Genomic DNA, 13,375 nt, shown 5'->3' with positions numbered 1-13,375 from the left:
ATATTTTAGAAACATTCTATATGTCCACCTCGCTTTTACTTTTCTGCTGAGTCATTTGGTTAGAATAGTTAGCTAGCTCTATACTTCTGTTTCTAAAGAGATAATGAGAATAAAACACTGATTAGAATAAAAATCACTGCCTGATACCACAACTTCATCTCTTACCTTCCCTGCCCTCCTAGCTTTCTTGTGGAATTGATTTCACATAGATTAGTGCTCTAGTAATGGAGTCTTCCTCCATTCACTGTTTGCTTATGTGCATCCTGCTCACTAATCATTATTGTTGAAAATCTAACCTTTCATGTAAGCAACAAAATAAATTCACATGACATTGTTGCTGTGCTTTCTTAAAAGATTGTTAGCTTTGAAGCTCTATTAAATATTGATCAACAGAGTTTCTCCTTTTAGAACATTTAAATTTTCTCAGAATTGTTAACTGTGCAAGTAGACATGTATTGCAATAACTTTTTAAGGTAATTATCACTAAGTACACGATACCATCCAGGCAATCTTGAAATACATACGTGCAGCATTGCACTGCTCTGGCTAAGCAGTGAATCCACTGTATGGGCTTCTTGGCAAAGATAAAGGCAGCTGTTCACTTCTCATTTTTCACAAAATTCATCCATTAGAGGACAGATTTCCTTAGAAATTATCAATGTCAAAAGCCGTATTATTTTCTCTGAATGTGGCTTTCTTTTGTCTTTAGTAACACTATACTGTAATCTTAAAAGTCCCTTCTATTACATGGGAAGAATCTAATTCTCTGCTGCCCTTAATAAAGACTTCAGTAAATGAGAAAGGAGAGAACTGGCCTAGAGAGGAACCAAATTACAACAGCCAAGGATGAAGCATTTTGTTTAGTTCTGGTTTCTTTCAACAACGGTTCTCATGGTGCATGATTTGACTCTGAACTTAGTCTGTGAGTTTTCATTGCACTTAATCACTTCCTTTATCCCTCAAATAGATAGGATACCCCTTCCAGTCCTTCCAATTCTGGCCAGCCTGCCTGCCTTCCTTCCTTCCTCTCTCTCTCTCTCTCACACACACACACAAACACGGTAGCTTTTTCAAAAGGAGGTTCCCTCAGATGGACTAGCCCATGTTCACACAATTAAATGTTAAACTATTTTTTTAATCCCAAGTTGTGATATTTATGTAAAATAAAATAAATTATATTTATTTTTATTATTATTCCTTACAGTGTGAATTAATTCAAAAGATCAGTATTTTTTTAGGCTACAGTATCCTCATGTTCTTGTGTGGTGGGTTCACATTCCTTTATATAGATACAGTGTTCAGAGTAGAGTAAAATATATTTCAGCTCCTCCAAAGCAGATATTCCCAGCAGCCCAAGATGGTCACCACATTTCTTACCCAAAATTAAGAGTATAAAAGAGCTCTTCGTGTTTTGTGAATGGAAATACCTTTAATTCTTTGAAGCTGCAGTTTTAACTCTATCTAGTATTTGGTTTTATCTAACCAAGTCAGATAAATGGCATACATTGATTTGATGCAGGAAGCAGGGATGACTGGCAGAAGGAACTTGCCATTGAGGTTAGCGACAATCATTTGAATAGGAATATTTGAGAAAATGACCCTCAAATTTTTAAGCTTTTTTCTCATATCACCTTAAAAAAAGGGCAGCCTGTTTTCTGGAAGCATTTCTATACACCATCTTTGTTGATGTGGGTGTTTAAAGACAACTTTTAAAAGGTTAAGTTAAATATAGTTTGATAGTGTAATTTCCAGGCAGAGGCAGTAAGAAATTTGAATAAAACTATCCAGTCATGTTTCATTTCGGAGCAATTATGGGGAAGGGTAGGTGTTTTCCCAGTTGGAAGGCATCTGTAGCACATGAAAACTTACAGCAGGATTTGATATGGGCAACTTGCATATCTGGCTTCTGTCTCCCCACCCACCTCTTTCTCACCCACAAACATGGAATATTTCACAATTATCTGTGTCTATAAAAATTTTGTTCTCAAGAACAAGCAGACCAACATGCTTGTATATGAATCTAGCATGTATACAGCTAAGTGATTTTTAATGCTTTTTCTTTTCAAGATAATAGTTTGATAACAAGAGACTAGCCAATTACATTTCATTCTATTTGGAATCCTCTGCCACAGTATAATGAAGGTGAATCTCAGTCATCACGTACATTTCATTACTGTGGATTTAGTGTCCCCAGAACTACTCAAAATGCTTCATATGTGCTTTCAGTGTCAAATGAAATGCCACCAAAAAGTAAACTTAGGAACTAGCCTGTTTGTTTATAGGAAGGGATAAACAAGAAGTGTTATATCTCTTATGGGGAAGAGATGTAACAAAACCCATACAAGCCAGTTCACAATTGTAGATACAGTAAATAAGTAGATAATGCAGCTTCTAAAAGAAACAGCATTTTGATTATACTGTTTTTTGCTTAATTGATCCAGATTAACTGCTTATACTAGTCCAACTCACCAAACTTTTTGTCTAATTGTCCATGTCTCCCTGCCTGTGAAGAAGCAATCAAAATGTCAAAGGGCAGTCAAAAGTATTTATTGATATGCCACTTTGTTTTCAGACTGCTAATTGACGTTCATTATTAAAGAGTTGTGTGATTCATAGTAGAAGCATTTAATTAAATTTTAGTGAAATAGTCTTTCTCATCCAGAGCCAGGAAAATTCTTTCTTCCAGAAATCAAAAGATTATTTCCTCTGACATCAAAATGAATCATTAAGTAACTTTGAACCAAGATAAAATAGCCCACTATTATGGGTCCTTTTGAAATACAGGTGTTTCCCCCCACCCCGTCTTAATATCTTCTTGATTTAAAGATTACTTAATTAAACTCTTAGAAAATTAGTAAAGTAATATAGACTGTAAAAGAAAAACTACAAATAAATAATGACAAGTATAAACAGGTGATTGGAAATCATATGCACTCAATGTGGTAACTCGATATAAAGGCTAAGACTGTTTTGATTCTATAACATAAAAGCCAGAGAAAGAAAGGCTAGTTATTAGGGAAAAAAATAACTCTCCTTTAGGTCATTTTACACATTAGCTCATCTATTAATAAGAGAAGGAAAGTAATTCTTTGCCAGTAGGTGGTGCCTTTGTATAAAACATCACTCAAAGATAAACTCATTTTGACTAATTTTATATCTCTATACATCTTGAGCCTGAATTGCATCTCCCAAAAAGCCAGCCCCAAATTATTCCACTTTTTCCTCTGAATATATATATATATATATATTTTTTTTTTCTCACTGCTCGTAATGACTTTTTAATGTCACCTAATTCTCTCCATTTGGAAGTAACATAATCACGTCCATGAGTAGGTGGGCTCACTTTCCTTTGTCTAGAACGGGTGTATCTGTATGGATTATTCTTCACTGTGACTGCTCACTAGGAGAGATATCTGTACTTTCTTGACAATGTGGGCAAGTAGTGCTGACTCTAGCCACGATGTCAATGCCATCAGAATGCAAGAGCAGTACGAGCATGTTAAAACTGATGTCAGCAGTGTCCCTCCAGTTTATCCTGATCAAAGTCATTGCGATTGCCAATCGACACCTAAGGGCTTAATGCTTTTCCCTCCAGAGTTTCAAGTATCTAAATTCTTCCACATTGTGGAAGAAGGGAAAGTTACACTCTCCTGGAATAAATGAGGATTAAGGCTTACAAACGCAATAAAATCACACTAGATCCTTCTTTACAACAGCCTTTCCTTAGACAAATCCAGATTCCTCAACTCATGCCAATTATAACTAGAGGCTGAGTGATATCCTACTACGTACCCCAGCAGGGAGAGACTGGCAGTGATGAAGCTGAGGTACTTGTGGAAAATAGACACTACTTGCATCCCATGTAACTGAGAAAGGATGAAGAAAGTCCAGCGACTGACCAGTGTTAGTGGGGTAGGAAGTCTAAGTGTTTTTAAAGCCAACACTAAACTTTTCTGCAGATCATTTTCAACCTCCTTCCCCATCTTTCCCCCCTCCAAGCTTTTCACCAGATACAGTTAAATGTAGCATTTTAGGGATTTATTCATTTGAAATTTGAACTCTCTTCACTCTCTCTGAAGACCGTACAACTTCATGTGTACGTGCTTATTTTGTGGAGGGACGCATTTTATATCCGTCACAAGTTTTGACAATAATTTCCACACACATGCATTAGTAAATCGGAGACGTCTCATTCAAAAGCTAAATGTTATATCTTAAATCTTAAGTTATATTTTGGAACTAGTCTAGGGAGAAATTCCATAGACACAGAAAATGCGTTTTCCAGCATGTCATGTTAAGCCTCTCTGAGCCAGTAACCTGTAGGTGTAGGGAGCCTGTCACAGACTAGAGGTATGATTCCCGAGGCCTGGCCCTGTTAAATACTGTAATTACTCCCAGGCATCCTCAATGGCTCTGAGAAGGCGCTGCCCCCGAGTGCTTCCAGGCACGCTCTCCTCCCTCTGGGCATGCTCCGGTGTCTGTGCGAGTCTTGAAGCTGATGTTTGATGTAATTGTGAGTTCCTGGGGGCTCCAGGCCTCCTCCATCTGTAACTGGGTTTCCTTTCCTCCTACAGAGCTTGCACTAGCACTCATTTATCTCAGAGTTCAAATCTCTCCCTGCCTTCTACTCAAAGCCTCAACATCAAGTCAGAACCTGTTTCTCCTCCTAGAGACCGTACCACCACCCCTTCGAGATACCCACAACACACGCGCCACGAGGCGGGGAGATCTCCTGTTGACAGCTTGAGCAGCTGTAGCAGTTCGTACGACGGGAGCGACCGAGAGGATCACCGGAATGAATTCCACTCCCCCATTGGACTCACCAGACCTTCGCCGGACGAAAGGGAAAGTCCCTCAGTCAAGCGCATGCGACTCTCTGAAGGATGGGCAACATGATCAGATTATTACTTAATAGTTTTTTTTTTTTTTTCTTGCAGTGTGTGTGTGTGCTATACCTTAATGGGGAAGGGGGGTCGATATGCATTATATGTGCTGTGTGTGGAAAAAAAAAAAAAGTCAGGTACTCTGTTTTGTAAAAGTACTTTTAAATTGCCTCAGTGATACAGTATAAAGATAAACAGAAATGCTGAGATAAGCTTAGCACTTGAGTTGTACAACAGAACACTTGTACAAAATAGATTTTAAGGCTAACTTCTTTTCACTGTTGTGCTCCTTTGCAAAATGTATGTTACAATAGATAGTGTCATGTTGCAGGTTCAACGTTATTTACATGTAAATAGACAAAAGGAAACATTTGCCAAAAGCGGCAGATCTTTACTGAAAGAGAGAGCAGCTGTTATGCAACATATAGAAAAATGTATAGATGTTTTGGACAGACCCGGCAAAGGGTGGCCATTGGTAAATGTTAGGAACACACCAGGTCACCTAACATCCTGAGAACGCGCTCACAAACCTGCACGCATATCATTGGCGTATGGCACTCATTAAAAAGGATCAACGACCATTAAAAGAGGACCATACCTATTAAAAAAAAAAAATGTGGAGTTTGAGGGCTAACGTATTTAATTAAATAAATAAATAAATCTGGGTCTGCATCTCTTATTAAATAAAAATATAAAAATATGTACATTACATTTTGCTTATTTTCATATAAAAGGTAAGACAGAGTTTGCAAAGCATTTGTGGCTTTTTGTAGTTTACTTAAGCCAAAATGTGTTTTTTTCCCCCTTGATAGCTTCGCTAATATTTTAAACAGTCCTGTAAAAAACCAAAAAGGACTTTTTGTATAGAAAGCACTACCCTAAGCCATGAGGAACTCCATGCTTTGCTAACCAAGATAACTGTTTTCTCTTTGTAGAAGTTTTGTTTTTGAAATGTGTATTTCTAATTATATAAAATATTAAGAATCTTTTAAAAAATCTGTGAAATTAACATGCTTGTGTATAGCTTTCTAATATATATAATATTATGGTAATAGCAGAAGTTTTGTTATCTTAATAGCGGGAGGGGGGTATATTTGTGCAGTTGCACATTTGAGTAACTATTTTCTTTCGGTTTTCTTTTACTCTGCATACATTTTATAAGTTCAAGGTCAGCTGTCAAAGGATAACCTGTGGGATTAGAACATATCACATTGCAACACCCTAAATTGTTTTTAATACATTAGCAATCTATTGGGTCAACTGACATCCATTGTATATACTAATGAGTTTCTTTCATGCTATTTTTTGTTTTTGTTTTTGCATTATTATCAAATGCAGGGCCCCTTTCTGATCTCACCATTTCACCATGCATCTCGGAATTCAGTAAGTGCATACCCTAACTTGCCCGGATCCTAAATTATCTGGTTGGTTTTCAGCCTAGAATTTGAGACACTTTTTAGAAACATGCCCAGAATAGAGAAGCTGTGTTGGGGCACAAGTCCTGCAAATATGGCCCTAGAAACCAGTGATATGGCGTTTACTCAACGCACAAGTTATAAATTCCCACAGAAGAAAAATGTGAAAGCCTGGGTGCTAGACAAGAAGGAAGCAGGTAAAGGGATAGTTGCTTTGTCATCCATTTTTAATTATTTTAACTGACCCTCAACAATCTTGTCAGCAATATAGGCCTGTTGAACAATCCCGGTGTGTCAGGACCCCCAAATGTCACTTCTGCATAAAGCATGTATGTCATCTATTTTTTTCTTCAATAAAGAGATTTAATAGCCATTTCAAGAAATCCCATTAAAGAATCTCTCTATGTCCCTTTTTTTAAATTTTTCAAAAAATAACGATGACTCTTGTCTAATATTCATCTATAAGGGATTAATTTTCAGACCCTTTAAAAAGTGAGTGCCATAAAAAAAAAAGTTGATATATATTGCTTAAAAGAGATTTCAATCTAGGAATGATTTTCCTTCTCTTGGAATGTGAAGATCTGTCGATTCATCTCCACTCATGTGCATTGACATACACAGCAACGAAGATCCAGACAGTAAGATCGACACTGCTATAGCACATCTAGGACATTTCTTATCCATCCTTTTCTTTCACTTGCATAGTTGCTATGTGTTTCTCACTGTAAAAGGCTGCCGCTGGGTGGCAAAAGCCAAGAGACCTTACTAACTAGGCTGTATTTTCTTAACTTGATCTGAAATCCACAATTAGACCACATCGCACCTTTGGTTGTATCCGTATAGGATGCTAGCCTGCCTTGTACGAACGTTTTATATACTAAAAACAAAACAAAAAAAAATCTTTCAACCTTTCCATATATCCCACTACTTAAGGTATCCATGGAACATGAAAGAAAATCATTTATGCAGAGGAAAAACAGAGAATCATCCTGAAAACAAACACACACACACACACACACACACACACTTATTCACACAGGGGAAAATCTAAGAAAGTCATTTCCTCACCATAGACTTGATCCCATCCTTACAACCATCCTTATAACTTGATGTGTATAAAATATGCAAACATGTCACAAATGTTCTTTGTCATTTCAAAACACTTTATCAATATCAGCAGAAATTTACCAGTGGGTGGGAAAGGGTCGTTATGTGAAAATATGAAAAAATAGCCATATTAATTTTTTACCTGCAATTTGCCTCAGCAACAAAGGAAAAGTGAATTTATAATGCTGAAGATAAAGTAAGCTAAAGTACCAGCAGAAGCCTTGGCTATTTATAGCAGTTCTGACAATAGTTTTATAAGAACATGAAAAGAACAGAATCACTTGAAAATGGATGCCAGTCATCTCTTGTTCCCACTACTGAATTCATATAAAGTGGTAGCAAGATAGGCGAAGGGATAATCTGAGAATTTTTTAAGATGATTTAATGAGAAAAAGCACAATTTTGATTGTGATGAGTCACTTTCTGTAAACAATCACTGTCTATCTTTACCCTTCTACCTTATCTGTAATTTACCATTTGTTGTATTTGCAAAGCTAGTATGGTTTTGGGTTTTTATCGCAGTAAATCCTTTGTATTCAGGAGTTTAGGGCAGAGCCCTGAGGGAGTATGATTTTACATAACCCACCCTAGAGTAACGTTGTAGGCAACATTCTTCATTGCAAGTAAAAGAACCCTAAGTAGCATTTTACACAGCTACAAATATTGTTATAGCTGATCCTATTTTAAAAGATTTTTGGTAATATTAAGCTTAAATACTGGTAACACTGATGCAATATAGGGAGGCTGCACACCCTGTATATTGTATGCATTGGTGAGTGGAAGGCTGTTTATTTCAACCTTTTTTAAAATTGTGTTTTTTAGTAAAATGGCTTATTTTTTTCCCAAAGGTGGAATTTAGCATTTTGTAATGATGAATATGAAAATACCTATCATCCTCAGATCATTTTAAGGTTGACTAAAAGTGAGAAAGAAAAGAATTCCAATACACTTTTTTTAAAGAACGTCTGCCCTCTCACACTTTCGATGTATTTGTTTTTCTTACATACCCATCTTTTAATTTAGAGCTGGCGTTTTTTGCCCCCGTTATGCTTTTTTTTGTTTTTCCAGAGGGTAAATGCTTTGTAATTTCTTTCTTTAAAAAAAAAAAATTCTTTTTTAAAGAAGCAGCCACTTGAACCCTCAGTAAAGGCTGTTGCCTAAGCATGGCATACTTCATCTGTTCCCATTTGTGCCATCTGCTGTGATGGCGTCAATTTCCTGCCACCACAGATCTTTGGAAGATTGATGGAATACTGATGTCTGTTAGAATGCTTCAGACTCAGACTACAGATGTAATTAAAGGCTTTTCTTAGTATGTTTTAACCAAAGATGTGGAGCAATCCAAGCCACATATCTTCTACATTCAATCTGTCCATTTTGGTTTTTTTCATAATCGGGTATTGCATCTTGCCTTCCCTAGTCATACCTCAAATTGATTCATACCTCAGTTTAATTCAGAGAGGTCAGCTAAGTGATGGATTCTGTTGTGGTCTGAATGCAGTACCAGTGTTCTCTCGCAGACCCGGGTCACTGTAGGCATAGGACTTGGATTGCTTCAGATGGTTTGCTGTATCATTTTTCTTCTTTTTCTTTTTCTGGGGACTTGTTTCCATTACATGACAGTAATTAAAATAGCTTGTAAATGAGGGCATACAAGCATTTGCAACAAATATTCAAATAGAGGCTCACAGCGGCATAAGCTGGACTTTGTCGCCACTAGATGACAAGATGTTATAACTAAGTTAAACCACATCTGTGTATCTCAAGGGACTTCATTCAGCTGTCTGTAGTGAATAAAAGTGGGGAATTTTCAAAAGTTTCTCCTGCTGGAAATAAGGTATAATTTGTATTTTGCAGACAATTCAGTAAAGTTACTGGCTTTCTTAGTGATGCAGTGTCTGTGGTGCATTTTTTTAATTAATGTTTTGCTGTTTAAATTTTTTCCACTTAATAGTGTTTGTTAAAAGCAGCTTCTCCCACAAGTGCAAGTAAGCATTTTGAGTTTCCAACTCAAAATACTTTTACAAAAGGGGGATGTTTGTGTTTGGGAGGGAAGAAAAGTGTAAATTGGACCTCTTTTCTTGGGTGTGATATATGTACTCAGCCAGTGTGAGCAGTTCAAGATTCTTATCAAGTGGTTCAACTTCTGTATCAAAGTAGTTCCATGAAGATCTTGGATAACTTGCTTAAACACAGAGAATTGTCCAAAAGTCATTCTGAAAAGCAGTATCATACAGTAAGTTAAATTATTTTTTAAACTAAAATGTGTGGAAAGTATTTTCAGATTTATTTATTTTTTCTTCATTAAAATAGTTTCTTTAACAAAACAAAACCCAAAAAAAAGAAAAAAACCCAAAAACCAAAACAAACCAAAGCACATAGGCTTTTATCTAAATACTTGAAAAAAAATAGTAAATTCATACATTTTTAGAAACTAAAAAATATATGTATTACCAAAATCTAATGATAATTTCCAAAGTGAATGTCCTTAGAAGGAGCAACATAAAGACTAATTTAGAAACTGAAAAGGAAAACAAGAAGGCATTGGTCAGCCACCTGGAGATCTTGGGCTAGGGCACAAGGTGATTCCTGCTCTGATGGAAAAAAGAATGCAGCTTGGGGAACCATTGCATGTGGCTTCGAGATAGCAGTGCTCTTCTGTCTGTTCTTTTTATTCATTGTCAGCAAACATTTATTAAGCATTTATTATGTGTAATTCATGTGGTGGATACTGGGATGAGAAGATGTAGCCCTTGCTTTTAAGAAACTCACAAACTAATAGGAGATTAAAGGACTAATAGGAAATAGAAACTGTTCTCGGAGACTTCTGCAAAGTACTAGGAAGAAACCACTTCAGAGATCTTTGGAGCAGAGCAGAGCATGGGCACTTCCTTGGAGCAGAGGCAGCCTTGGACTTATCTTTGGAGGGTGGTGGGTAGGATGGAGAAAGGCCCAGATGGACGAGGGCAGGACTGATTCGTGGGCATGTGACCTCTGCAGTCACATGTGGCCCCACACTTAGTTTCATGCTCTACTGTCACCATCTTGATAATTTCATCTTTGAGTCTGTTTTGTAAGTGTAGTCCGGCTGTGTGTGAGCAGAGGAAATAGACATGGGGGTGCCTGGGTGTCTCTATGGTTAAGCGTCTGCCTTTGGCTCAGGTCATGATCCCGGGGTCCTGGGATCGAGCCCCGCATCGGGCTCCCTGCTTGGCGGGAAGCCTGCTTCTCCCTCTCCCACTCCCCCTGCTTGTGTTCCCTCTCTCGCTCTCTCTCTCTGTCAAATAAATAAATAAAATCTTTTTTAAATTAAAAAAAAAAAGAAAAAAGTGGAAAGCTTTGATTTTAGTAACTTTAAAGGAAAGAGGGACATTTTCATTTCACACTAAGCCCCACAACTTATGACTAGTCTTGGATGAGGACATTCTACAAGAGGAAATAATAGGTGTCAAGGTACAGAGACGGGGAAACAAGAGAAAAATTTACAGGAATGGTGGCCCATCCTGTTTAGATAAAGTACAGCCATGTGTAGGTGTTGGAGAAGGTCATCAAAAGGATATGACTGACAGCTGAACTGCAAGCTGGACCCAGACAACTGGAGCCTCCTCACCCCTGCCCCTGTCTGTAGAAGGTACACTCCCCACCCCCACACCCTAACCATTCCCACAAGGAGAGCCATTTTCAAAGAAGCAACCTTGAGAAAGCAATGTATTGTTGGTATATATGACTGAACCCAGTTAAGCCCCCTAAATAAATTTAAGAGTCTGGCAGGCTGGTGTGGAAATTTACTAATCTTGTAGCCACCAAAGACCAGGCTCATATATAAATTCCCTTGCTTATTAAGCCTGCCACCTACCAATTCTGAAGTGATCTGCCTCTTTCTTCAGTCTCTCCTTACCTCCACATACAGGAGCCAGTTTCAGATTTCACCCAGGAAGCTCCCAAGGTTTCAAACCAACAGCCAGAGGAGCAGAAAGAGACAAGACTGGAAGAGTTGGCTGGGATCTGATTATATAATTGCAAGTTTAGAACTCTAGGGTTTATGAAACAAATAATGCAATATATGTTAAGAAAAAAAAAGAAGAAGAAGAAGAAGGTAGCAGGAGGGGAAGAATGAAGGGGGGGAAATCGGAGGGGTAGATGAACCATGAGAGACGATGGACTCTGAAAAACAAACTGAGGGTTCTAGAGGGGAGGGGGGTGGGAGGATGGATTAGCCTGGTGATGGGTATTGAGGAGGGCACATTCTGCATGGAGCACTGGGTGTTGTGCACAAACAATGAATCATGGAACACTTCATCTAAAACTAATGATGGAATGTATGGGGATTAATATAAGAATAAAAAAAATGTTAAAAAAAAAGAACTCTAGGGTTTAAGCAATTAAATGGAAGATTTAGAAGAGATGGAACTGTCAAAATTCAGCACGTGATGAGATTAATGGCAGGAGTGATGATGGAATTGTTAAAATTTTCAGTTTTAAGCTTAAATGATTAGGATCATAGTAATGTCCACATAGGAAATGGAAAGAGCTTACTGCTATGTGAGGAAGGTAACTAAGTCACTTTTCAGCATGTTGGGCTTGACTTATATATCCAAGTAGAATATGAGAATGTTGTAAATGTAGACTTGAACTCAGGATACCAGTTAATGCTGATGATAAAGCTTTGGATGTTATTAACAAAGGAGTAATAGTGAACACCATGACCATGAAATGAACTTGTCAAGGGGAAGGTCAAGGGTGAGGGAAGAAATAGGCTTAGAAGGGAATGTTGAAGAGGGGAGAGCTACAGAGAAGAAGGGACCTGTGAAGAAGTCAAGGGTCATTCAGACAGAAGGAAAACCAAAGTGTGCTGTCAGGGCAAAAAGAGGTTTCAAGGTAAAAAAAAAAAAAAAATCAACAATGTCAAATGTTTTATTGGGATCACAAAGGAGGAAAATGGAGAAAGAGATTTTGGCCTTTGGGTGTTATCTGAGAATCATTTCAATAAAATGGTATGGGAGAGAGAGGTTGTCTAGCAGATGTTGTGAAAGTGTGAACACATCTTTCACAATATTTGTGATTAAAAGAAGAGAGCTGGCATAAGGGGCCAACAGAGTCAGAGATAAAGGCAAAGCTTGTGAAAAGGCCAGGTGGTACCTGAGCATGTTTATGGGTTGGGCGAGACCTAAGGGAGCAGAACACAGACGTGAACCATCCTAACCAAAAGCCAGAGAATTACATTTTGTGCCCCTAGGCCCAATTCCTATGTGGTCCTTTCATTTCAGAGATGTTTGGGAGTCTCAATTAAATAGAGTTATGGAATCTGGTAAAGGAAAATGATTCTCACAGAGTATCTGAGTTTTCATTTTGTGAATTAAGTCCTTTTTCCATTTTGTGTGCCTATTCCTATGGCATCTTTCCTATACATACCCGTAGAGATCAACTTCGAAGCAGGATCCAGTGATGAAAGAGGAAAGCCAAGCTGGCTTCCCTAGGGTTGTTTCCCTCAGATTCCCACTGTTCTTACTTCCTGAGAGCAAATGTCTCTATCAGCAAAAATACAGCTATTCGCTTCACCTCTCCTCTCCCAGGCAGAGATCACAGTTAGGAAATCACAGCGGAAATATTCATAGTTTCTGGCCCTAGAGTAGGTCCTTCTTTTAGCGGCAGCCTCATCAGACCACCAGCTCCATCACACCCGTCTTGACCAGCTCAGAACCGAGGAAGAATCTCCAGTCCTGAAATTCTCAGCCCCAGGTGCCAACTTCTACTCTGGCCCAAATGGAGATGACAGGTCACCCTTTGAATCTGGTGACTCATACAAGAGCAGGCAGAAACATGAACTACCAGTGGGGCAACTCCACACTGAGAAGAAAGTAATTAAGAAAGCCCTTGACCCAACACTCTACCACCAGAAATGCTGGGTCCATGTCAGTTCCCTTGCCCCGCCTTCCCCTCCTTAAAGAGAGCACCGTGGTGCTGGTGGGA

General features: G+C 38.2%; 1 protein-coding gene across 22 annotated transcripts in view; it reads left to right on the top strand.

Moving 5' to 3' along the window:
• Positions 1 to 9,295, top strand: part of MEF2C (myocyte enhancer factor 2C) — a 172,686-nt gene extending 163,391 nt beyond the window's left edge. For 13 of the 22 annotated variants that reach the window (XM_035014822.1, XM_035014817.1, XM_035014819.1 and 10 more), the window contains one exon: positions 4,575 to 9,291. In XM_035014822.1, the coding sequence (XP_034870713.1) occupies positions 4,575 to 4,896 (322 nt within the window). In that variant the 3' untranslated portion in view covers positions 4,897 to 9,291. Of the gene's footprint in view, positions 1 to 4,574 lie in introns of all 22 variants that reach the window. The other 9 variants (XM_035014838.1, XM_035014834.1, XM_035014836.1 and 6 more) reach the window with 4 other exon arrangements.
• Positions 9,296 to 13,375: the final 4,080 nt, after the last annotated feature.

Source organism: Mirounga leonina, unplaced genomic scaffold, assembly GCF_011800145.1.
Source record: "Mirounga leonina isolate KUSES-001 unplaced genomic scaffold, KU_Mleo_1.0 Mir_168, whole genome shotgun sequence".
Classification (NCBI taxonomy): Eukaryota; Metazoa; Chordata; class Mammalia; order Carnivora; family Phocidae; genus Mirounga; species Mirounga leonina.
The sequence above is the reverse complement of the archived record's forward strand: the minus strand, read 5'-3'. Positions and strand labels throughout refer to the sequence as shown.